The 24,682-nt window shown below is 44.4% G+C and overlaps 1 protein-coding gene across 1 annotated transcript; it reads right to left on the reverse strand.

The window, feature by feature from the left end:
- Window positions 1-81: 81 nt before the first annotated feature.
- LOC111958631 (regulating synaptic membrane exocytosis protein 2-like) lies at window positions 82-23,362 on the reverse strand. Its single transcript, XM_024134883.2, has 5 exons — window positions 23,125-23,362; window positions 7,994-8,061; window positions 5,801-5,920; window positions 820-919; window positions 82-209 (listed from the first exon to the last, which is right to left on the reverse strand). The coding sequence occupies exons 1-5, from the start codon at window positions 23,327-23,329 to the stop codon at window positions 82-84; spliced, it is 621 nt and encodes a 206-aa protein (XP_023990651.2). The 5' UTR covers window positions 23,330-23,362.
- Window positions 23,363-24,682: the final 1,320 nt, after the last annotated feature.

Here is a 24,682-nt window from a genome sequence, read left to right on the forward strand (position 1 = left end):
ATATTTCTACAAATGTATGAATGAGAATACACTGTAGTTTTGATGGTTCAGTAGTAATACGTGTATTGCTGTTGTGGGTCTTTACCCTATGGGCCTTGAAGACACCAGTTCCACCTGGGGTTCTGGCTTTGATTCTAGAATGATATTGTAAACTTCTTTAAATGTGGCTCCTTGTAAAAACCTCCCGTTCCCACTCCAGCACCTGTCGCCTGTGAAACAAGAGATGCTGTCAGTCATCCACACATCAAGACGTCAGCTGGCACGGTGCAGTTATGAACACGGGAAGCATAGTTATAAATATAGTTAAAAACATGATCCGTGTAGTTATAAACATGAGCAGGCCCACATGATGAAAAAAGGAGAACATGAATGGTATTGTAGAAAAAACACAGCACACATAAACAAACAGTACAGCATTGTAATCTTCCTGCTACGTAATATTATAAATAATTGAATAGGCCTCGGTCGCAACCCATATGGTAACAAATAACAGCACATCTGTCTAGTTCATACATGTTGTAATTAGTGCTATTAAATGAAGGTCAAAGGGTGTCAGAAGTTAAAACAAGGTTCTGACCCAGTTCACCAAGTAATCCAAATGTTTCTTGAATCACTTAAGTAGCTTATTAAATCTACAGTGCTGTGTACATTGAAATGTATTGACAATCTTATCTTCAGCTAAACTTGGTAACATGTAGATTCTAAACCATATATGTACTGATGCGCTGCATATTCAAACCTAATGACTAATCGTCAGTGTCTAAAACATGTACGAAGGATGCATTTAGAGGTATAAATAGAGAGAGTCCAAATAGGTACCTGGTCTGAGGTGTCCAACAGTGTCCGCTAGACTTCCTTTCCTCACTTTAGTGATGAAAGCACAAAGTCTACCAGATTCTGTCATCTTTCCACCCACCACCTATGAAGGAAGCAACACCCATCAACAAGTATAGTATTAGTATATAGTATTATACAGTAACATAATCACCCACCACCTATGAAGGAAGCAACACCCATCAACATGTATAGTATTAGTATATAGTATTACACTGTAACATAATCACACCCTCAATATGGTGTAAGCAGCCTGGCAGGGAAGGAATATGGATGCACTGATCACTTTGTTTCATAGAAACATATTTATTGACCACGTTTGAAAATCCACGTGTGAATTCAATTCACACATGGTAAAATGCAACCTGCAGATCTAGGCCTAATTGTAATTGTAAATGTAGCCACATAGCATCATTCTGCCCATAGGGTGCTATTCTTGAACAGAGAAAGTAGCTACATGTTTAGTCAAAATGTACATCTCATAATGTTGAATGTCCCTGTGTGTTGTGTTGGAACCCTGGGGCCACCTCTCTCTGCATGGTGCTCTCTCTCCATTGTGCTGGAACACTTGAGGCCTGGGGGGCCTATAGCAGGCCAGGCAGCCCAGCTCTGCTCTACTCTGTAAGCCCCTGGACCGCTCTCCCTCCACAGGCATCAGACAAATAAAATCCCCTCTTAATGGCAGTTGAATGCCAACATACAAAGGAGCTTACGGAAGTATCCTAAATGAAATGGCTTTATGTAACAGCCGGGTGAGAGAGAGCGAGAAAGGGACTGAGAGAGTGAGAGATAGAGATAGTTAGAGAGAGAGACAAACAGACTGGCTGGTCACTGCTTGCTGCTGAGCGAGGAGAAACACATAGCGTACCGTACAGCACAAAGAGAAACTGACCAGACACAAACATACCAATTCAGGAAGCTCATTCAATCACTAATGATTTTCCCATCTTGCCACTCTCCTTTTCTCTCCTGGTGGTTCTCACTGTGCTAGCTCTCACTGTGCTAGCTCTCACTGTGCTTTGGCTAGCTGTGTGTGCTCAGCTCTTTAACCAGCCCACGCCGCACAGATTAGGTAGAGTAAGGAAAACCTAAGATACTTTTCATCAGAAAATCTACCCGTCTAATCATGATATACTGTAAATATGGGCCATATGTTTAGTAGCCTAGTTACAGTACTGTACATAATGGGGAATAAGCTGTACAATCACAATGTTTCAGATGTGATCTCTCTATCTACAGTAAAGGGACATTGTCTCTGACTGAGGATTTCAAATAGGCTTTTCTACATAACAAAATGTTCCAAATGGTACACTACTCCTTATATAGCGCACTACTACCAGTTCCCTGGTTAAAAGTAGCGCACTATATAGGGAATAGGTTGCAGTTTGGGATGCAATGAGTTTTTGAGAGTTTTTTTGCACTGAGCCAATGAATGTCGTTCATTAAAAAGGTTCAATGTGAGCATGTTTGGATACACAGGGTGCATCACAAATGGCCCCTATTCCCCATATAGTGCACTACTTTTGATGTACACTATATAGGGAATAGGGTGCTATTTGGAATACAGTCATGAACATAAAGTATTTGATATCAATATACAGCTCATTAATATTAATCAGGAAAATAATTAGCCGCCTAATTAATATTAAATCATGAATAATACAATTATGTAATTCATAATTAGGCAAGGCACCCACACATATCACTTCAAAATGTATATGCAGATAAAAAAAGCCACAGCTGAAGGACAGTTTGGTAATGTCTTTTTAGCAACGTCTTTTTCCTCACCCACAAAACCAGTTTACAACCAGAAAATGATGTCAATAAGATATCATCTCACCGTTGCCGCTTGTTATAGCCCACCCTCTGCCCCCAGATGTGCCCTGGACACCATATGTCAATTGATTGCCCCCCATCTATCTTCAGAGCTCGTGCTGCTAGGTGACCTAAACTGGGACATGCTTAACACCCCGGCCATCCTACAATCTAAGCTTGATGCCCTCAATCTCACACAAATGATCAATGAACCTACCAGGTACCACCCCAAATCTGTAAACACGGGCACCCTCATAGATATCATCCTAACCAACTTGCCCTCTAAATACACCTCTGCTGTTTTCAACCAAGATCTCAGCAATCACTGCCTCATTGCCTGCATCCGTAATGGKTCWGCRGTCAAACRACCWCCMCTCATCACTGTCAAACGCTCCCTAAAACACTTCAGCGAGCAGGCCTTTCTAATCGACCTGGCCTGGGTATCCTGGAATGATATTCACCTCATCCCGTCAGTAGAGGATGCCTGGTTATTCTTTAAAAGTGCCTTCCTCACCATCTTAAATAAGCATGCCCCATTCAAAAAATGTAGAACCAGGAACAGATATAATCCTTGGTTCTCTCCAGACCTGACTGCCCTTGACCAGCACAAAAACATCCTGTGGCGTTCTGCATTAGCATCGAATAGCCCCCGTGATATGCAACTTTTCAGGGAAGTTAGGAACCAATATACACAGGCAGTTAGGAAAGCAACGGCTAGCTTTTTCAAAAAGAAATTTGCATCCTGTAGCACAAACTCAAAAAAGTTCTGGGACACTGTAAAGTCCATGGAGAATAAGAGCAGATCCTCCCAGCTGCCCACTGCAATGAGGCTAGGAAACACTGTCACCACTGATAAATCCACTATAATTGAGAATTTCAATAAGCATTTTTCTACGGCTAGCCATGCTTTCCACCTGGCTACCACAACCCCGGTGAACTGCCCGGCACCCCCCCACAGCAACTCGCCCAAGCCTCCCCCATTTCTCCCTCACCCAAATCCAGATAGCTGATGTTCTGAAAGAGCTGAAAAATCTGGACCCCTACAAATCAGCCGGGCTAGACAATCTGGACCCTCTCTTTCTAAAATGATCTGCCCAAATTGTTGCAAACACAATTACTAGCCTGTTCAACCTCTCTTTCGTATCATCTGAGATTCCCAAAGATTGGAAAGCTTCCGCGGTCATCCCCCTCTTCAAAGGGGGAGACACTCTAGACCCAAACTGCTACAGACCTATATCTGTCCTACCTTGTCTTTCTAAGGTCTTCGAAAGCCAAATTAACAAACAGATTACAGACCACTTCGAATCCCACCATACCTTCTCCGCTATGCAATCTGGTTTCAGAGCTGGTCATGGGTGCACCTCAGCCACGCTCAAGGTCCTAAACGATATCATAACCGCCATCGATAAGAGACATTACTGTGCAGCCGTATTCATCGACCTGGTCAAGGCTTTCGACTATGTCAATCACCACATTCTTATCGGCAGACTCAACAGTCTTGGTTTCTCTAATGACTGCCTCGCCTGGTTCACCAACTATTTCTCTGAAAGAGTTCAGTGTGTCAAATCGGAGGGCCTGTTGTCCGGACCTCTGGCAGTCTCTATGGGGGTGCCACAGGGTTCAATTCTTGAGCCGACTCTCTTCTCTGTATACATCAATGATGTGGCTCTTGCTGCTGGTGATTCTCTGATCCACCTCTACGCAGACGACACCATTCTGTATCCTTCTGGCCCTTCTTTGGACACTGTGTTAACTAACCTCCAGACGAGCTTCAATGCCATACAACTCTCCTTCCGTGGCCTCCAACTGCTCTTAAATGCAAGTAAAACTAAATGCATGCTCCTCGACCGGTCACTGCCCGCACCTGCCCGCCTATCTAGCATCACTACTCTGGACGGTTCTGATGTAGAATATGTGGACAACTACAAATACCTAGGTGTCTGGTTAGACTGTAAACTCTCCATCCAGACTCACATTAAGCATCTCCAATCCAAAATTAAATCTAGAATCGGCTTCCTATTTCGCAACAAAGCATCCTTCACTCATGCTGCCAAACTTACCCTCGTAAAACTGACCATCCTACCGATCCTCGACTTCGGCAATGTCATTTACAAAATAGCTTCCAACACTCTACTCAACAAATTGGATGCAGTCTATCACAGTGCCATCCGTTTTGTCACCAAAGCCCCATATACTACCCCCCACTGCGACCTGTACACTCTCGTTGGCTGGCCCTCGCTTCATACTCGCCGCCAAAGCCACTAGCTCCAGGTCATCTACAAGTCTCTGCTAGGTAAAGCCCCGCCTTATCTCAGCTCACTGGTCACCAGAGCAGCACCCACCCGTAGCACGCGCTCCAGCAGGTATGTCTCACTAGTCACCCCCAAAGCCAATTCCTCCTTTGGCCGCCTTTCCTTCCAGTTCTCTGCTGCCAATGACTGGAACGAAYTACAAAAATCACTGAAGCTGAAGACTCATATCTCCCTCACTAGCTTTAAGCACCAGCTGTCAGAGCAGCTCACAGATCACTGCACCTGTACATAGCCCATCTGCAAATAGCCCATCCAACTACGTCATCCCCATACTGTATTTATTTATTTATCTTGCTCCTTTGCACCCCAGTATTTATAATTGCACATTCATCTTCTGCACATCAATCAGTCCAGTGTCTAATTGGTATATTGTAATTAATTCGCCACCATGGCCTATTTATTGCCTTACCTCCCTTATCTTACCTCATTTGCACACACTGTATATAGATTTTCTTCAGCTCTATTATTGACTGTATGTTTTGTTTATTCCATGTGTAACTCTGTGTTGTTGTATGTGTCAAACTGCTTTGCTTTATTCTTGGCCAGGTCGCAGTTGTAAATGAGAACTTGTTCTCAACTAGCCTACCTGGTTAAATAAAGGTCAAATAAAAAAATAAAAAAATCATTTACCAAATTATATCTGCTGCGTATACTCTTTAGCGAGGCCCAAACGGCAACATATTCCCTCTACATACGGAATAGGATACCATTTGGGAAGAAACCTTTGAATAGTGATGGACAGCTGTAATAACAAACGGCCTCTGACCATCAGGTCAGACTGGTCCCAGTAGATAGACAGAAGTCCAGACAGAGAGGTCAGACAGACAGGGCAGACTCACCTTCAGTCCCAGCAGTGCTCCTGAGTCTCGAGGTACACTTCCATCCTTCATCCGCTTGTTGAGCAGAATCCGCCCTATTAGGCGCTCCCCATCTTTGGAGGGTTGCCATGTCACTGGATGCTATAGGAACACACACAGCAACAACACACCTTGTGTTTCACAACTCATCCACACCAGATTCACTTCAATCACTTTAAAAAGACTTCTACAGAAAAGTGTGTATCATGTGAGGGGTGGGGGGTGGGGCTGGGGTATCAATTAATTTGACTTAATGAACGATCACACAAGCTCTGGCTAGTTATCTAATCTGGTGATTATAGCTCTGTCTCTATCCTTTCTATTTCAGATTATATAACCTGTCTTTTCTTTTGGGATTAGCCGGACTATCACAATTAGATAATAAAATACATATTTCATCAAAATCGAAAAAATAATTGTATCTACTGCATCACAGTTATACGTACTGTAGTTGAAGGCAAAATGTTATAACAATGGAAAAATAAAACAATATTTACAATAACACAGCCCACCTTTTAAGCAGTGATTAACTATGTCCATAAACATACTTCATGGAAGTACTTCAATCTGATTTTAGGTACTATTTTCACTAAAATTATTCAATTCACATTTTTTCTATGTATGTTATGTTATGGTAAATGTATCACACAAAAGTGTTATTAAATGAAAATGAAAAATGCTGCACATCTAATGCCAGGCCTTGTGTGATCCTGCCAACAGGGAATAGGTAGAGTGCATTCAGCACCCCATGCAGGGTAAAATAGGCAAACCATCACGCCCTCCTCGTGACCGCAGAGCAGAAGCTCCACACAAACCATCTGAGAAAATCTGCACTGTATCTAGAACATCTCACTTAAACTCAGCCACATTAGCATCAAATCCAGTTGAGTTTGGATGAGTGTAGATTTTGTCTGATGGTCTGTGAGGGAGGCCTTAGCTGAAGGCAGAGGGAGGTTAAGACTGCACTCCACCACTCTCTGCCCTGCTACACACAGCACTACACCTCCACAATGGAGCAGTTAGAAGCAGATGAAGAAAACATGTATTACGCAACAACAACAAAAAGAGGTGAACCAAAGTAGGATTTATGGAGGAAAACTCCCAAAAGAACAGCACAGCGCGATGATTAAGGCCAAGATGAAGAGAGACAAAAAAATATGAAATCACAACAAACATGACAGCGGAAGGGAAAAAAAGAAAAACGTAACTTTGTCTGTGCAAAAGAAATCCAATCGTCCCTGTTCTCAGTTCTAAGTGGTTGGTTCAGTTTTGGTATTGGACTGAGTGGAGATCTAGGGGGGATAATGACTTGACTAGGTAGTGTGCGTTGGGAGAGGAGGGGTCATTCCAGTGAGAGGTAGGTGTCGTTACCCTACTGTAACGTTACTAAGATGGCCGCTACAGTAACAATAACAAAACAGACTGAGAGCAACTAGCAACATGCAACTAGAGGAGTGGACATTGCTGTGTGCCATGACAATAAAAGGGTTTTGTTTTAATGCTCCTGGATAGATCTTTATGCTGCCAGAGAGCAAACAGCAGAGCAATAAAGAGGGGTTCCCCATCTCCTATTTCAGCAACACCCAGCAAGCTGCTGTCGAAATGAAATCAATCTTATCAATTCCCCGGAATAATAATAAAGACAAAGTTCAAAGGAAAATCAATCAATTCAAATTTAAAAAAGAATAAACATGTCTACTATTTAACAATTAGTGACAGATAACAAAGACCGGAGGAGGTAGGTAAAGAAAAATAAAGAAAAAAAGAACAAAATGCAGATATTTTGGCTACATAGTCTCCAGTACCTTCTCACTATGGCTATGCTGATTGTCCTCGTTTAGGGTAGTGCTACTGCATGTGTCAACGCCAGAGTCTTTAACCTGGGGTTCGCACCATTCTGCGTCCTCTTCCAATGAGTGGCCCCCAAAGCGCACCATTTTCTTTTGCCTCTCAGATAAGGTGTTGTGTGTTGAGTCGGACAAAAATGCCTGCTCAATAGTTTTTCTTTTCCCCCTTTGACTGTCCCCTACAGGTGTGGGATAAAAAACAGAAAGAAAGAAGAAAACCCATGCGGAGGTGTAAATAAAACAAAGCAAACATGAAATGACAAAGGACTCTGAGAGGGKGAGGAGGGGAGGAGGAGRRGGGTTAGGGGCAGGGCTCCGCATGTCTCACCAAAGACATTGGGGAGGCCTCGCTGCTATGCCATGACGCATGGTCCAACCAGTGGCCATCCAAATCTCCTGTGGGAGCCACACACACACACACACACACACACACACAAGAAAAGACAGCGAGAGGGAAAGGTGAGGACCACAGAACCCCAACGTACAGTGCTGACACACACACGCAGACACACACACTCACAGGTGAACAACAATAGCTCCTGTGAAGAGAGTAGAAACATACAGCCCACACACAGTAGATGGGCCTCCCTGAAGTCAATACTGTGACTACTATAAACACACATTCAGAACACAAGCACAGACCATTTAGGTTGTGTTTAGTCTTGGAACAATTCTCATTGGTTACAAGACCAAACCAGGCCCCACACTCTTATTCATAAATCATTCACTCATGTTGCCAGTCAAACCTCTTTTCCAAGACATTCTATTGAAGCAAACTAGCCAAAGATATCGTTTTAACTCTCTGCAGTTGTAACTTTAAAGCATTCGACAGACAGAAATTCACATTGTTCAAATGAAGATAGCGTCCATGCGTCCTACTATCTTACCAGCCTGGGTCTGGGTGTGTGAGAGAGAGACATATTCCCTCAGCCCAGCAGGCCAGGCAGGGACTTCAGCAGTCAGTGAGAGAGTTCATMTTTTTCTCTGTCTGTGCTCTGTGTGTGCACTTTCTCCAATAAGGCTCAGTCAGTCTGTCTGTCTGTAACCTGTCTGATGTGGGTCAGGGGGATCGATGGAGACTGGCTCGCTCAGACAAACCAACAACTAGTCCCTGTAAACGCCCATCTCTCTCTCTTCTCTTCCTTTCCTCGGTCCTCCACTTCTCTCTCTCCTCCATCCATNNNNAAACACACACACACAAGAGAAGACAGCGAGAGGAAAAGGTGAGGCCCACAGAACTCCAACGTACAGTGCTGACACACACACGCAGACACACACACTCACAGGTGAACAATAGCTCCTGTGAAGAGAGTAGAAACATACAGTCCACATACAGTAGATTGGCCTCTCTGAAGTCAATACTGCGATGGTATACAGCACAGAGTACATGACCATGACTACTAACACACACATTCAGACAACACAAGCACAGACCATTTAGGTTGTGTTTAGTCTTGGAACAATTCTCATTGGTTGCAAGACCAAACCAGGCCCCACACTCTTGTTCATAAATCATTCACACATGCTGCCAGTCAAACCTCTTTTCCAAGACATTCTGTTGAAGCAAACTAGCCAAAGATATCGTTGTAACTCTCTGCAGTAATTCACATTGTTCAAATGAAGATAGTGTCCGTGCGTCCTGCCATCTTAACAGCCTGGGTCTGGATCAGAGAGAGAGAGAGAGAGAGAAAGAGAAAGAGAAAGAGAAAGAGAAAGAGAAAGAGAAAGAGAAAGAGAAAGAGAAAGAGAAAGAGAAAGAGAAAAAGAGAGAGAGAGAGAGAGAGAGAGAGAGAGAGAGAGAGAGAGAGAGAGAGAGAGAGAGAGAGAGAGAGAGGTGCTTCCTGGGATGTAATATGTTTAACTGGGACAAAGATGGCAATGCCCCAGCAACCTTAACTAACCTCAATCTAAAGTGCACCAGGGAGAGCTTTTTAAGATGCTATCCTGATGACTGCCTTGCCCAGATCTGTACTGGAGGCATCAGTGGATGGGATGGATGGATACAGCCTTGAGAGATGGAGGCTGGGCAAATGGCTATTATGCCATTACATGTTCAGTTTTTCCCATATGTTTGTGTTGCTCAGACAGTAAAGTGAGTGAGTAACAGTCATATTCCCTCAGCCCAGCAGGCCAGGCAGGGACTTCAGCAGTCAGGGAGAGAGTTCATCTTTTTCTCTGTCTGTGCTCTGTGTGTGCACTTTCTCCAATAAGGCTCAGTCAGTGTGTCTGTAACCTGTCTGATGTGGGTCAGGGGGATCGATGGAGACTGGCTCGCTCAGACAAACCAAGAACTAGTCCCTGTAAACGCCCATCTCTCTCTCTCTCTCTTCCTTTCCTCGGTCCTCCACTTCTCTCTCTCCTCCATCCATCCTCAACCCATCGCTCTCCTGATCGAGAGATCATCATCTTTAGATCCAACATGACTTCTGTACCTGCTTTCTAGAACGACATCATGTTGTTATAGACTTCAGCAGCGTTTCCTCTGGTTGATGATGGTGGTGGATGTGCAGAGAGAGACTGCAACAAACACTACAATTTGATGAAGAAGCTTGTAAAGCCAGCTAACTAAAAGAGTGAGAAGTAGTGAATGTTGAAGGCGGGATGGGAGTCTTCTCCGACAGAAGGAGAGGTACGGAGGGCTGAGGTGGCCCGTCGAGAGGATGAGTCATTTTGTAGCGTTCTTTCTTTGAAGTTAACATTAGATATTAGTGTCTGTCTCGCTCTCTGTCTGTCTCTCTCAGCCAACGGAAGATATACCAACACATTAAACATTCCAGATAAACACTCCTATTTAGTAGTACTATTAGCTTCCATTGGCCACTCATTTTACAACCCCATAAGACAGAAATTCGGAAACATGAAATGATTCATATTAAAAGCATACAGCGATGAAGTATGAGGCATGGCCAGCCACTTGCTCGCCCATTTTGTCACTATGGACCATTCAGGACACTGGATCTGTCTCCATTGCCGATTTGTCGATATATAGCTTGCCGTATGTTCAGTATGCACTGTAAAAATAAATAAAAAACTGGCTTTTTTGTTTACTCAACTTTTCGGTCAAAGTGTTACCTGAGCTAAACAGCGATTGTAACACACAATGTTTTCAACTCACATATTTGATACCAGTGACACAACATGACTACATTGTGTATGTTCAAAACACAGTAGTTCATGTTCAACATGTCCTCACCTGGGATTTGAACTCACAACCTCTTGGTTCACTGCATTCTGATCTTCCTGCTACACCACCATGTCTGTGTCAATTATCAGTTCATCTGACTATTCTCTCATCATTGATTTGATTGACTTATTTCAGCAATTGTAAGTTTTTCAGTGTAGTTATCTAATGTTGGTGGGGCACATTAACCTGTTTTAATGATACTCCTGAATCACTATGATAAAATACATTTCATTCTTGAATGTACTTTTAACAGAGCTGAGATTTACTTTTTTAGTTAGAGATTTACTTTTTTTAGTTTATCAATGCAGGTGAAAGCAATCAGACACAGCCATGGTGATATAGCAGGAAGATTGGAATGCTGTGAACCAAGAGGTTGTGAGTTCAAATCCCAGGTAAGGACATGTTGAATATTAATTACTGCATAAATGAACATGCACAATGAAAACATGCGTTAGTTACACAGTCTATTTTTGGGATAAAATTCGCAAATTATAATTTCTAGTTGAATGAACATAAGAGGCATTTTGAGCAAACACATCATTTTAAGTTGACTGAATTTTTTACTACGTTTTCTACAATTTAAGAGTTTGGCCAAACTCTTTTTTTTGTTCAGGTAAGACCGAAAAATTGAGTAAACCGAAAAAGGCTGTGGAACCAGTTACTTAATGATAATTAGCTGAAACAAGTAGATTGTTTTAACAGTAAGCATGTGCGAGTTCAACCGACTGTAGTACACACTACACAGTGTGCCCATACGTCTGCAGGCACAGGTAAGGTTAATAGAACCAGTGCATTTATGCAACCCAAAGCTGCACGCATCATTTCCTTCGCATCACTTCCTGTGAAAAGAGAATAATACAATGGAGCTATGAAGGACAGGTCTCCATAAAGCAGTTAGCCTGGTGAATACATAACTCAATCTGGGAGAAGTCAGGGAATTCAGTTGGAAACATATAAAAATAGCTTTATGCTGCATATGTTGTTAGGGTTGGGGGTTTGGGTAGGAAGCGAAGGGGGAGATCAGATATTCTATCAATACCTCTCTAAATGTATAGCCTGGTCTGAAGCTTTACTCTAGGGTTGCTATCAAGAGTGTTGAGGATCACGTCGTTGGAAGCTGAGAAAACAGTAAATAATTTCTACATTAATATTCATGAGTATTTTTCAAGGCTGGCCGAGACACTGTATGTCAAAGTAAGGTCAAGTCCTCTCCAAAACAACCAGCCATCCTCCCTTATCACCATCCCTCCACCCCTCCCCTGGTCCTATCACAAAGCCTCCATCCTTTCACCCCTCGCCCTGTCCATACACACCCTCGCATCCCTTCACCCCTCCCCTAGTCCTATCACAAGCCTTCATCCTCACCCTCCCTGGTCCTATCACAAGCCCCATCCTCCTCTATCACAGCCCCTTCTCCCCCTCCCCTGGTCACTATCACAAGCCCTCCATCCTTCACCTCCTCCACTGTCCAATCACAAGCTCCCCCCTTCTCATAACCTTTCATCGCCTCCTGGCCTATCCGACTTAATCCTACTCATCCACCCTGGGTACTGACACCATGTATCAGTTACCCGTATAAAACACTTATTGGAAGTCCCAGACGGGCTTGCCCCCGTGACCCCTGGAACAACAGCTGACAACCATCACACTGTTACCTCCCTGCACACACACACACCACCACACACACACACACACACACACCCACACACAGCACACCAACACACACACACACACACACACACACAACACACACACACACACACACACAACACACACACACAAACACCAAGCAGCGCCTCTGCCTCGTCGCCTCCTGCTCCCTGCCTCTCCTCTCCTGCCTTCTCCTCCCCCTCTGCCTCTCCTCTCCCTGCCTTCCTCTCCGCCTCTCTTCCTTCTCTCCTGCTCCCTGCCTTCTCCTCCCTCCTTCCTCTCCTGCTCTCTCTCCCTGCCCTCCTCTCCCTGCCTCCTCTCCTGCTCCCTGCCTCTCTTTTCTCAGCTGCTGCTAACCAAATGACTTTGCTAGTCTGTCCAATGATAGCCCCAAACGCCTTACGGCTTGGCAATTCTAACAGTCACAGATGTTTAATCCTAGACATGTTAATCCATGAATGTGTACACTCCCATTAGACATGTTTAATATCCCATAGCACATGTTACAATCCATAGACCATTGTTACAATCCAGGCTAGAACTGTTTAAATCCATTAGATATGTTTAAATCGCATATAGATACGTGTTTAAATCCCAATAACATGTTTAAATCGCATAACATGTGTAAATCCCATAGATATGTTAAAATCCGCATAGACAGTTTAAATGCATAGACATGTTTAATCCGCATAGATGATGATTATTGTATCGATCAATGAGCATCATTGTATCACATAACCATAGTGATCTATGGTTAAATCTCATTAGACATGTTTAAATCTTAATATAGTTTAACCATAGATATTATTAATCCTACCATGATGTTGATCCCATTAGACATATAGCATGTTAAACCTGCCATAGACCAGTGTCATATATAATCCGATAGTATATGTTTAAATCCATAGACAGTTTAATCCAGGCCATCGGTTTAAACATGTTAATATGTAAATCCCATAGACATGTTTAAATCCCATAGCCGTAATCATAGATTTATAATCCCCATAGACATTGTTAATCCATAGGCATGTTTAAATCCCAATGCATGTTTAAATCCACAATAGTTAAATTCCCATGATGAATGATAAATCCTATCTCATGCTGATGTAAATCCAATTAGTCCATAGCATAGTTTTAATCATGATAGCATTATTGACAGATAGAATCATAGACATGGTTTAATCATATCAGTCGGTGTTACAGTGATTCCCTAACATGAATGCCTATAAATTCGGAATAGAATGTTTACTACCTCGAAGATTCAATGCATGTTTAAATCTTAGGACACTCGGGTTATTAGACATGTTAAAAACCTATAGACAGTTGTTTAATCTCAGTAAGCCCTGTTTAAACTCCCTATAGTGATGGTTTACAACTTGCATAGACATGTTTAAATCGCATATGACTGTCATCCATAGATGTTATAATCGCATAACATGTTGTTAAATCCCATAGATGTTTATATCATTCGCGTTAAACCATAGACATGTTTACATCCCATGCCATGTTAAATCCCTAGCTAGATCATGTTTTAAATTCCTCAAGACGGATGACTTTAAGAGGAATCCAGAGGCAGTGATTAATGATAGCAGTATCCCATAGACATGTCTCGAATCGCATAGCATGCAAAGTCGAGCCATGACTCTTAACATCCGCAACTAAGAACATGTTATTAGGTCCAATCTCAAAGGTGTACACATGTTTAAAAGGCTCTCTCAATGAACATGTTGAAATTCCTGGTATATAACATTTTAATCCCATTAGACAGTTCTCATGTTTACCCATGACCGTTTCATCGCATAGACATGTTTTAAATCCCATAGACAGTTTAAATCCCATAGACATGAATGCCTAACTCATGCCATTGGTGTAGAGCCATAGTTTAAATCATTACATTACTAGAAGTTTAATCTAAGCAGTTCGCATATGACCAGCTTTTAAACATCTTGCCCATAGCTGTTTAATCAGTGTCGCCTGATCTGTTTTCACCTGTCTTTGTGATGTCTCATCCCGCTCCAGGTGTCACCCATCTTCCCATTATCCCCTGTTGTACTTTATTACCGGTGTTCTCTGTTTTGCTCTTGTCGAGTTTGTCCTGTTTGTCAAGCTTAGCGCGTTTGTCTGTCAGCGCCTGTCTTTTCCCAGTCTCTCTTTTTCTCGCTCTCCTGGTTTGACGCCTTGCCTGTTCCTTACCCTAACCCGCCGCCTGACCACATCGGCTAGCCGCGACCTGCTGCCGTCACTGTACATTGCCTCTATTGCTTTAAGACTAACATTGTTACTTCGACCCGGTCCTGCATCTGGGTTACACTTATCCTGTATAGACTGCTTGAAATTCCCACAGACATGTTGAATCGCAACGAATGTTGAAATCCATATAGACATGTTGAATCCCACAGACATGTTGTATCCAACCAGACATGTGAAATCCAAATAGACATGTTTAAATTCCCATCGACATGTTAATCCAACAAGTTGACATCCAACTAGATTTTTAAAATTCCACAGACATTGTTGAAATCCCCACAGACATGTTGAATCCGCATAGCATGTTTAAATCCCATGGACATGTTTAAAATCCAAGACTTTAATATAGAACATGTTGTAATCATAGAACCATGTGTTATAATCCAATAGACCATGTTTAAATCCAATAGACATTGTTTTAAATCAATAGACATGTTTAACTGAATGTTGAAACTCCCATCGACTAACTACGCTGTGTTAATATCACATTACATAGACATGTTTAATCCAAACATGTGTGAAATCCCATAGAATGTTGAAATCCAACGACATGTTGAAAATCCAAGACATGTTAAATTCCATAGACATGTTGAAATCCCACTAGACATGTATATCATAGACTTGAATCTCACAGACATGTTGTAAATCCATAACATGTATATAACATTAATCCACAGACAGTTGTAATGCCCATAGACATGTTGAAATCCCGACATGTTGAAATCAACACATGTGATCCGACATGGCGATCCACACATGTTGAATCCTAAACCATGCTTGAACCATAGCGTGCAACCCATAGACATGTTGGAAATCATAGCTGAAATCCACTCATTGAATCAGACATGTTGAATCCTAGAATTTGAAATCTCATGTGAACAATCATGTTGAAATCACAGAATCACTAGCACAGACGCGAAGCAGTGGTGTTAACTCAGGTGAGTCCCCTGGAACCTGCAGTATCTCTCTCACCAGCTTCTGAAAGCTTTCACACAACACTCACCACCATCCACCGCACTGCCACGCCCTCAGATCGGGCTAGGCTACTGTTGTCCCAGTCTAGGAGAATGTGGCCTTCCTCTAGTGCTGCTCTTATCCTCCATTTTATTAACAGTGCCAACACAATTGGGCCTGACAGTGCCCTGGTGAGGACCGGTAAAACCCCAGCTGAGGTTCTATTAGCCAACAGGAAACTCATCATGACCGTAAATTGTGAGCATCAGCAGTCTCCCCCTCCTCCTCCACTCCCTCCCTCCTCCTCCCCCCCCCCAGGTTGGTTTCACTCGGGCTTGGCGTAGCAGGCACGGGGCCCACCACCAAAGTGCTGATTCAGGTTCCGCAGCAGCACAACGTGGAGGAGACAGCGGAGAAAGAGTTCTTGCCAGCAGGCTCTCATCACTTGACAACTCAATAGAAACCAGTGTAAACTATTATTGGATCATTAATTATTGATGTGTTTTTCAATAATTGGGGGGGCGAGAGCAGAAAGAGAGAGAGAACAAGACAGAGAAGAGAGAGAGAGAGAGAGAGAGAGACGGGGGAGAGGTGAACATTGTGTATGTTTAAAATAGTATCCATGTGTGAGGTAAAGGGAGCAGATTAGCGTGTGTTTGTGTTTGTGGAACCAGATTGTCAAAAACATCCAAGGTGTAGCAGGTTAAAGAGCTACAGAATAATTATTATTTTAGGACTTTTGTTTTTTTATTTACTTTAAACTAAATATATAGTCAATGTCTGTTATTACAATGTAGAAACGCACACTATAACATTATTTTTTTTTGTTCTGGCATTGAACATGAAGCCCTTTACTCAGCAGGGGATGTTGGACTAGTCCTTGTCCTACAGACCAGACCAAACTACAAAGCGCAATAGAGTCTGTAATGAGAATCTCTCTCTCTCATCACTAACTCTTCTTTCTCCTCTCTTTCGCCCCTCTTTCTCTCTATCTCTCCCTATTCCTTCCCTGCATCGGTTCTGCGTCGTTGTCTGTCTGTCTGTCTGTCTGTCTGCTTCTGTCTGTCTGTCTGTCTTCGGTCTGTCTTCCTGTTGTCTGTCTGTCTGTCTGTCTGTCTGGTCTGTCTGTCTGGTCTGTCTGTCTGTCTGTCTGTCTGTCTGTCTCCTCTCGTCTTTCTCGTTTCTGTCCTGCTTGCGCTATCATGAGGCGGCATGTCAAGAGATCAATACGGAGGAAAACAGAGTGAGAGGGACGTCACACTAAATCAGTCTCCCAGCCTCACTACCAACGGGCCAGCCAGGAGCTCAAGCCATTACTGATGGCACCTCCTCCCTCTTTCTCCCTCACTCACTCCCTCCCTCACCTCCCTCCCATACCCCCAGAGTGCCCAGGGTCAGAGAGCATGGCACGAGGTGTGTTTAACCTGCTATAACACAACCATCTATTCACCTCACCCACCTCGGCCTCCCTCCCTCCCTTCCTGGCCAGTCAAGCAGCTCACTGAGTGTATAACATAGCAGAGCAGATCATAGTGCTGCTGACTGGCCACAGATGGACAGAAGGTGCTTTCTGCCCTCTTTACTCTTTCCTCTCCTCTTCTCTCTTGTTTTTTCCTCCCTCCTCTCCTCCTCATCCGTTTTTCCTGCTTTTGACACTGTCAAGGTAAAAGCCACCATAATTACAGATTTGACAACAAAATCAATTTGCAATTATGACGACTGTGGGCTTGCGTGGAGTGAGTCAAGTGGCCCAACTTCTTGAAGGATAGCTTTGGATGTTAATTCTGAACGAAAATGGGGTTTAATTCAATGTGTGTGTGTGTAGGTGTGTGTGTGTGTACATGTGTGTGTACGTGTGTGTATATGTGTCAAGGGGAGTGTTTGGTTCAGAAGCAGGAGAATGAAAAACTACCCTTGTCTATAACCATTGTCCTGTTGTAACAAACAAGTGTGAAGGCTACAGGACGGGGAACAGGGGACAGGGGACAGGGGACAGGGGAGAGTCTGTGTGTTGCTATTTAGCATGTAGTTGTCTGTAGGAGTAGTGGAGATCTGAAATACAGGCCTTAAACACTTACAGATGCCATACAGTGTAATACCTATCCTGTCCAAAATCCTATCCTATGGTGTTGAGGGGAAACCCACATGATGAGGTTGATTCATGTTGATATATCAAATTTACATAAGTATTCAGACACTTTACTCAGTACTTTGTTGAAGCACTTTTTGGCAGCGATTACAGACTTGAGTCTTCTTGGGTATGATGCTAAAAACTTGGCAGACCTGTATTTGGGGAGTTTCCCCCATTCTTCTCTGCAAATCCTCGCAAGGTTGGTCAGGTTGGATGGCGAGCGTTGCTGCACAGCTATTTTTAGGTCTCTCCAGAGATGTTCGATCGGGTTCAAGTCTGGGCTCTGGCTGGGCCACGCAAGGACATTCAGAGACTTGTCCCGAAGCCACTCCTGCGTTGGCTTGGTTGTGTGCTTAGGGTCCTTGTCCTGTTGGAAGGTGAACCTTTACCCTAGTCTGAGGTCCTGTGCACTCTGGAGAAGGTTTTCATCAAGGATCTCTCTGTCCTTCGCTCCGTTCATCTTTCCCTCGATCCTGACTAATCTCCCAGTCCCTGCCGCTGAAAAACATCCCACAGCATGATGCTGCCACCACCATGCTTCACCGTAGGGATGGTGCCAGGTTTTCTCCAGACGTGACACTTGGCTTTCAGGCCAAAGAGTTCAATCTTGGTTTCATCAGACCAGGGAATATTGTTTCTCATGGTCTGAGAGTCCTTTAGGTGCCTTTTGGCAAACTCCAAGCGGGCTGTCATGTGCCTTTTACTGAGGAGTGGCTTCCGTCTCGCCACTCTACCATAAAGGCCTGATTGGTGGAGTGCTGCAGAGATGGTTGCCTTTCTGGAAGGTTCTCCCATCTCCACCGAAGAACTCTGGAGCTCTGTGAGAGTGGCCATTGTGTTCTTGGTCACCTCCCTGACCGAGTCAATTAGAGGTGTAGCTGTGGATGTATTTCAAGGCATACCTTCAAACTCAGTGGCTCTTTGCTTGACATCATGGGAAAATCAAAAGAAATCAGCCAAGACCTCAGAAAGAAAATTGTAGACCTCCACAAATCTGCTTCATCCTTGGGAGTAATTCCCAAACGCCTGAAGGTACCACGTTCATCTGTACAAACAATAGTACGCAAGTATAAACACCATGGGACCACGCAGCCGTCATACCACTCAGGAAGGAGACGTATTATGTCTCCTAGAGATGAACGTACTTTGGTGCAAAAAGTGCAAATCAATCCCAGAACAGCAGCAAAGGACATTGTGAAGATGCTGGTAGAAACAGGTACAAAAGTATCTATATCCACAGTAAAACTAGTCCTATATTGACATAACCTGAAAGGCCACTCAGCAAGGAAGAAGCCACTGCTCCAAAACCACCATAAAAAAGCCAGACTACGGTTTGCAACTGCACATGGGGACAAAGACCGTACTTTTTGGAGAAATGTCCTCTGGTCTGATGAAACAAAAATAGAACTGTTTGGCCATAATGACCATCGTTATGTTTGGAGGAAAAAGGGGGAGGCTTGCAAGCCGAAGAACACCATTCCAACCGTGAAGCACGGGGTGGCAGCATCATGTTGTGGGGGTGCTTTGCTGCGGGAGGGACTGGTGCACTTCACAAAATAGATGGCATCATGAGGCAGGAAAATTATGTGGATATATTGAAGCAACGTCTCAAGACATCAGTCAGGAAGTTAAAGCTTGGTCGCAAATGGGTCTTCCAAATGGACAATGACCCCAAGCATACTTCCAGAGCTGTGGCAAAATGGCTTAAGGACAACAAAGTCAAGGTATTGGAGTGGTCATCACAAAGCCCTGACCTCAATCCTGTAGAAAATCTGTTGGCAGAACTGAAAAAGCGTGTGCGAGCAAGGAGGCCTACAAACCTGACTCAGTTACACCAGCTCTGTCAGGAGGAATAGGCCAAAATTCACCCAACTTATTGTGGGAAGCTTGTGGAAGGCTACCTGAAACGTTTGACTCAAGTTAAACAATTTAAAGGCAATGCTACCAAATACTCATTGAGTGTATGTAAACTTCTGACCCACTGGGAATGTGATGAAAGAAATAAAAGCTGAAATAAATCATTCTCTCTACTATTATTCTGACATTTCACATTCTTAAAATAAATTGGTGATCCTAACTGACCTAAAAAAGGGATTTTTTACTAGGATTAAATGTCAGGAATTGTGAAAACCTGAGTTAAATGTATTTGGCTAAGGTGTAAGTAAACTTCCGACTTCAACTGTATCTGTTTTTTATTTTTAAGACATTTGCCAAAATAAATAAAAACCTGTTTTCACATTGTTATTATGGGGTATTGTGTGTAGATTGATGAGGGAAAACATGTATATAGTCCATTTTAGAATACGTTTGTAACGTAACAAAATGTGGAAAAGGGGAAGGGGTCTGAATACTTTCCGAATGCACTGCATTTTTTGATTTTTGCAGCTTTACATCTGGTAGCAGCTAATGGGGATCCATAATAAAAACAAATAGAAATAAGAACTATGCCTGTTTCACTTTAAAGCTATGTGAAAGAGACCGTGTAGAGGGACTAACTCACATCACTCAGTCCTTCACAGTAATCCAAAGGAGACAGAGACACCACACATGGAAGTAACCCTTGAGTGTAGATTTGCCATACAGTCTGCTTTAGAGGGGAATCTATATCTATATAGGTCACTCCTCAGAAACAGCTCTACAAACACTTTAAAATGCCTTTGGAAGTTGTCTGCCTTTTCAAAGGACTAATATGGAAACCACAACGCCAGCCTGCCACCCGTGTAGCAATGCTTTCAGCACGGTGACCGCTCCTCTGCCGGCCCAGGCCTAATCTCTCTCTCTCTCTCTTTCCCTCTATCTGTGACCTTGTTAGTGTCCTTAACATTATGACATCACCAGAGGGCGAGGGTGGTTCGATCGTTCAGAAACATTGTGGTACAGTACTATGAGATGAATAGTAGTATGACCTTATAATACATAACGATCTACTGCCTGCATCTAGAGGAGAGAAAGCTAGTAGCTAGAGTCATGATGTTGCCCTGTTGGTGAGGTTTATGACCTGCACAAATACTCTTCCCCCTTTTCTCTCTCTACTCTACAGATTGGACTCTTGGAAAGCCCTTTGTTAACATAGAGAGAGTCTGGTAACATCAAACGGTTGGGAACGGAACCATATTTCGGTAATCCAACTAGTTGAAAATATCTGTTGGTACTTAAAGATTATGATGTCAGATCAGTTGTCATCTGAGACATTATTACTGATGACAGGACGACATAAAGTGCATCTTGGGAAGTCTACACATTCTGGTTATCAAATTCACATGGAATTGTTGTGCAATTTAAATGTTTAAATATGAAACTATTTACATGATTAGTTTAATCAGGTAATATTAATTACAGAGAATTGATTTGATAAAATAGCATGTCATATATCACTTAATCCATAGTAAATACACAACAATAAGGACTAGGAGTTAGGGACTAGAGGCTAGAATCTAGAAGTAAGCCATTCAAAAAACATTTGATCTTCAAACTTCCACTCTGCCCAGCCCAGCTCACGACTCGACTCCACTGTCTACTCCAATCCCATCCTGTCCTCCCTGGCTGATCCAACGTAGTTTAGTTGAGTTGTGCAGGGGGAATCCTACTGGCTTCACAAGTCGCCTGATCTCGCGAGTTTATCAATGCAAGGAACCATTCATGTTAGCGTGCAAGATCACGCGGCTTGCAAGGCTAGAATCCTACAGGGAGAAACCCTAATTATTCTACCACTTTTAATTGCATTTGCCGTACCTTCATTAATTAATATGCACGACTGATGACATTGTTCAACCAGAGGCCGTTCAAAAGCAGCATCACAGACTAACCCACAGACACAGACAGACAGACTGACTCCCTATAGGCTGAATGACTGGAACAGCACATCACCCCTGGCCCTGATCCTATTGGAGTGAGCCCCCCAATACGCACAAACACACAAACGCAAGCACACACGCACGCACACACACACTTTGGGACAGTTTGTGTGTGTGTGTGTTTGTGTGTATGTGTGTGAAACAAGTGTGTGTGTTTGTGTGTATGTGAGTGTGCATGCGTGCCTGTGACACTATAAAAGTACAGTATCAGACTACAATTACATATATCATTACCTTCCTTCTCTCTCTCTCTCTTCCTCCACTCTCTCCCCGCGCTCTCTCTCTCCTCTCCTCTCCTCGCTCTCTCCTGGCTCTCTCTCTCCCTCCTCCCTTGCCCCTCCTCTCCTCTCCCCATATTTTTCTTTCTCTCTCTCTCTCCCCCTCTCGTCACCTCTCACGCTATCTCTCGATCTCTCCCTCTAGCTGTGTTATATAATATAGAGTCCATTACAACAGATTGAATGTGTGAAACAGAAGTGGTAGCCAGGCCCTGCAATGTGTGCTACAGGAGGACAGAGACAGGATAAGGTATCTAGAGCAGCAGCCCAACACACACACACACACACTCTTGCATAGACATTTACACACATCTGGCCAAGCCCTGTCGACATAATAAGCTCCCTCCACGCAGTTGCTGTTCAGTGTAGAATAGACTTGACACACACACACACAAAACAGAACAGAACAGATCATGTAACAAAGACACAGACAGACCATAGACTGTGAGGAAATAAAAGGTTAGTTTTTAAGCGACGGCTCATTAAGATCAAATTCCTATCATCATCTACATATCATAGTATTATGAATGAGACCACGAGGCCTACATTAAAACACATGTATTCACATACACTGACTGCGCTCTCTAAAACCAAAATCAAATAGTCACAAGCCTGACAATACTGAACATATTCAGAACATCTGGTATTGTTTTCATGGATAAACGTTGTAGTTTCCTTCATATAATTAAGGGCGACTGAGAAGAGAGTTGTGATGGTATGGTGCTCATTACTCATCAATGGCACTCAGTCCTCTGTACTGAACATATGGAGCTAGCAGACTACTGTCGTACCACTAACTCACTGAATATGGAACAGTGGTAATTAGTCAATAAACATGTTCAACATGAGCTGACAGTGACACTGAATACACTTCCCAATGAATAATGCAAAGGTGATTTGACTATCCCTGACATAACTCTGTGCTTCCCAAATGGCACTCTATTCCCTATATAGTGCACGACTTTTGGCCAGAGCCAAAAGTATATTCCCTATATAGAGCAATACTATATAGGGAATAGGTTGCCTTTTCAGATTTCCCCTAGTAAAAGAGAGAGCCCTATAAAGTAGTGCACTATGGGGAATAGGTTGCCTATTCAGATTGCCCCCTAGTGTACAGTATGAGAGTAGAACGAGAGAGCGCAGGAGGAAGAGTGTTCCTACCTTTCTCACTGACAGACTCACTCTCTATCTCCACGTCCTCACAGCTGGTGTACTCCGGTGTGGTGGCCAGTTCCTCCTCCGAGCTGCTCAGGGACACCTGCCGCATCTTACCCCCCTTTTTGGTTTTGTGGGGCTTTGGTGGCGGCGGCCTGATGGACTCGGACTGGTCAGAGCTCAGAGAGTCGTTCCTCAACATGGTGTCCATCTTCTCCCTCTTGGTCTTCCTGACAGCAGAGCTGGGGTCACCAAAATGAGAGAGATAGAGAGAGATATTAGGATTTAGTGGGAAGGAGGGGGGCTAGGTTAAGCCTAGTGCTCTGTAGAGGGAGCGTGCGAGTCAGCCATGATGGTTTAGAGCAGGGGCTATGCTGAGATCCAGGCAGAGGATCCGCTTGAGAGAGTGGAGCGCGGGCACGAGAGTAGCCTACGGATGGTATAGAGGACGGCTCGGCCACCCACGCGCGCTCTAGGGGGCCTCACCGCATACTGGAGGGGTTATACGCCTAGGAGGCGGCAACCGGTAGCCTAAGATGAAGTCTGGATGAGGCAAGGGCGGGGTTGGGCGGACCATGGTCTAGCTCGTGAAGGGGTTACGGTGGCCAGGGCGCGGCGCAGGGCTAGCCCATAGGTGGATTGACGCATGGAGCGCTGGTGGACCAGAGGGGTGAGGCACTAGCTCTCGTGATAAGCTGGGAGGCCAAGGGGCCCGCGCCAGTGGAAGTACTAGGAGCCTCTAGCAGGGCTCGGCAGCTAGAGCCGAGCGCAAGGATTAGCCTAAGCGTCGTTAGAGCAGCGCGCGGCCAGGCACGGTAGCCTAGTGGTTAGTAGGGGCGGCAGGCAGCCGAGTGCTCGGATCTCAGAGGGGCCGCCGGGCAACGCGCTGGTACACGCGTCTTACCAGTTGGTAGAGGCACGTAGTAGCCTAGTGGTTTAGCAGGGGCCGAGCAGGTAGCCTAGTTGTATAGAGGGGCGGCAGGTAGCCTAGTGGTTAGAGGGGAGGCAGGTAGCCTTATGGTTCTAGAGGGAGCGGCAGCGCAGCGCCATAGTGGCTTAGAGCCAGGTAGCACTACTGTAGAGTTAACGACGGGCTGACGGCAGGTAGCCTAGTGGTTAGAGGGGAGGCAGGTACCGCCTAGCTCGCGTTAGTAGGCTGGCAGGTAGCCTAAGTGTTACAGGGGCCGGTCAGGCTACACTAGTTCAGGCCGCCAGCACCTTTACGTACGAGAGCTAGAGTGTTTCCACGGATGCATGCTGGAGGTGGGCCGGGCCAGGCACGAGAGGCGCCACAGTGATGTGTCTCTAGCCTACACGGAGCAGGACGAGCCCCAGGGACCTATCCGCCTGTCCAGACAGCACCTGACCGAGCGCCGGCCGCCCATGGTGGGCCAACCTCCTACTCCATGGACAGAACTCTCCCCACCCCTGGAGGCCACCACCGGACCTCCAACCACAGCCCCCCCACCCCACACCGCAGCCCGTGCTGGGGACAGGTCAGGGGACATGAGGCGGGGGCCAGGGGAGCCAATAGGGTTCAGGAGTCATGATTATCTGGACCAGC

The sequence above is a fragment of the Salvelinus sp. IW2-2015 genome, linkage group LG35 (genome assembly GCF_002910315.2).
Source record: "Salvelinus sp. IW2-2015 linkage group LG35, ASM291031v2, whole genome shotgun sequence".
Classification (NCBI taxonomy): domain Eukaryota; kingdom Metazoa; phylum Chordata; class Actinopteri; order Salmoniformes; family Salmonidae; genus Salvelinus; species Salvelinus sp. IW2-2015.

Coding starts and splice junctions, on each gene's coding strand:
- LOC111958631 (XM_024134883.2), bottom strand. CDS start 23,329: ATGGACACCATGTTGAGGAACGACTCTCTGAGCTCTGACCAGTCCGAG. Junction 5,921..7,993: donor AGGCCTCCCCAATGTCTTTG/GTGAGACATGCG, acceptor GTGTTCCTATAG/CATCCAGTGACATGGCAACC. Junction 210..819: donor TGTTGGACACCTCAGACCAG/GTACCTATTTGG, acceptor CTTGTTTCACAG/GCGACAGGTGCTGGAGTGGG.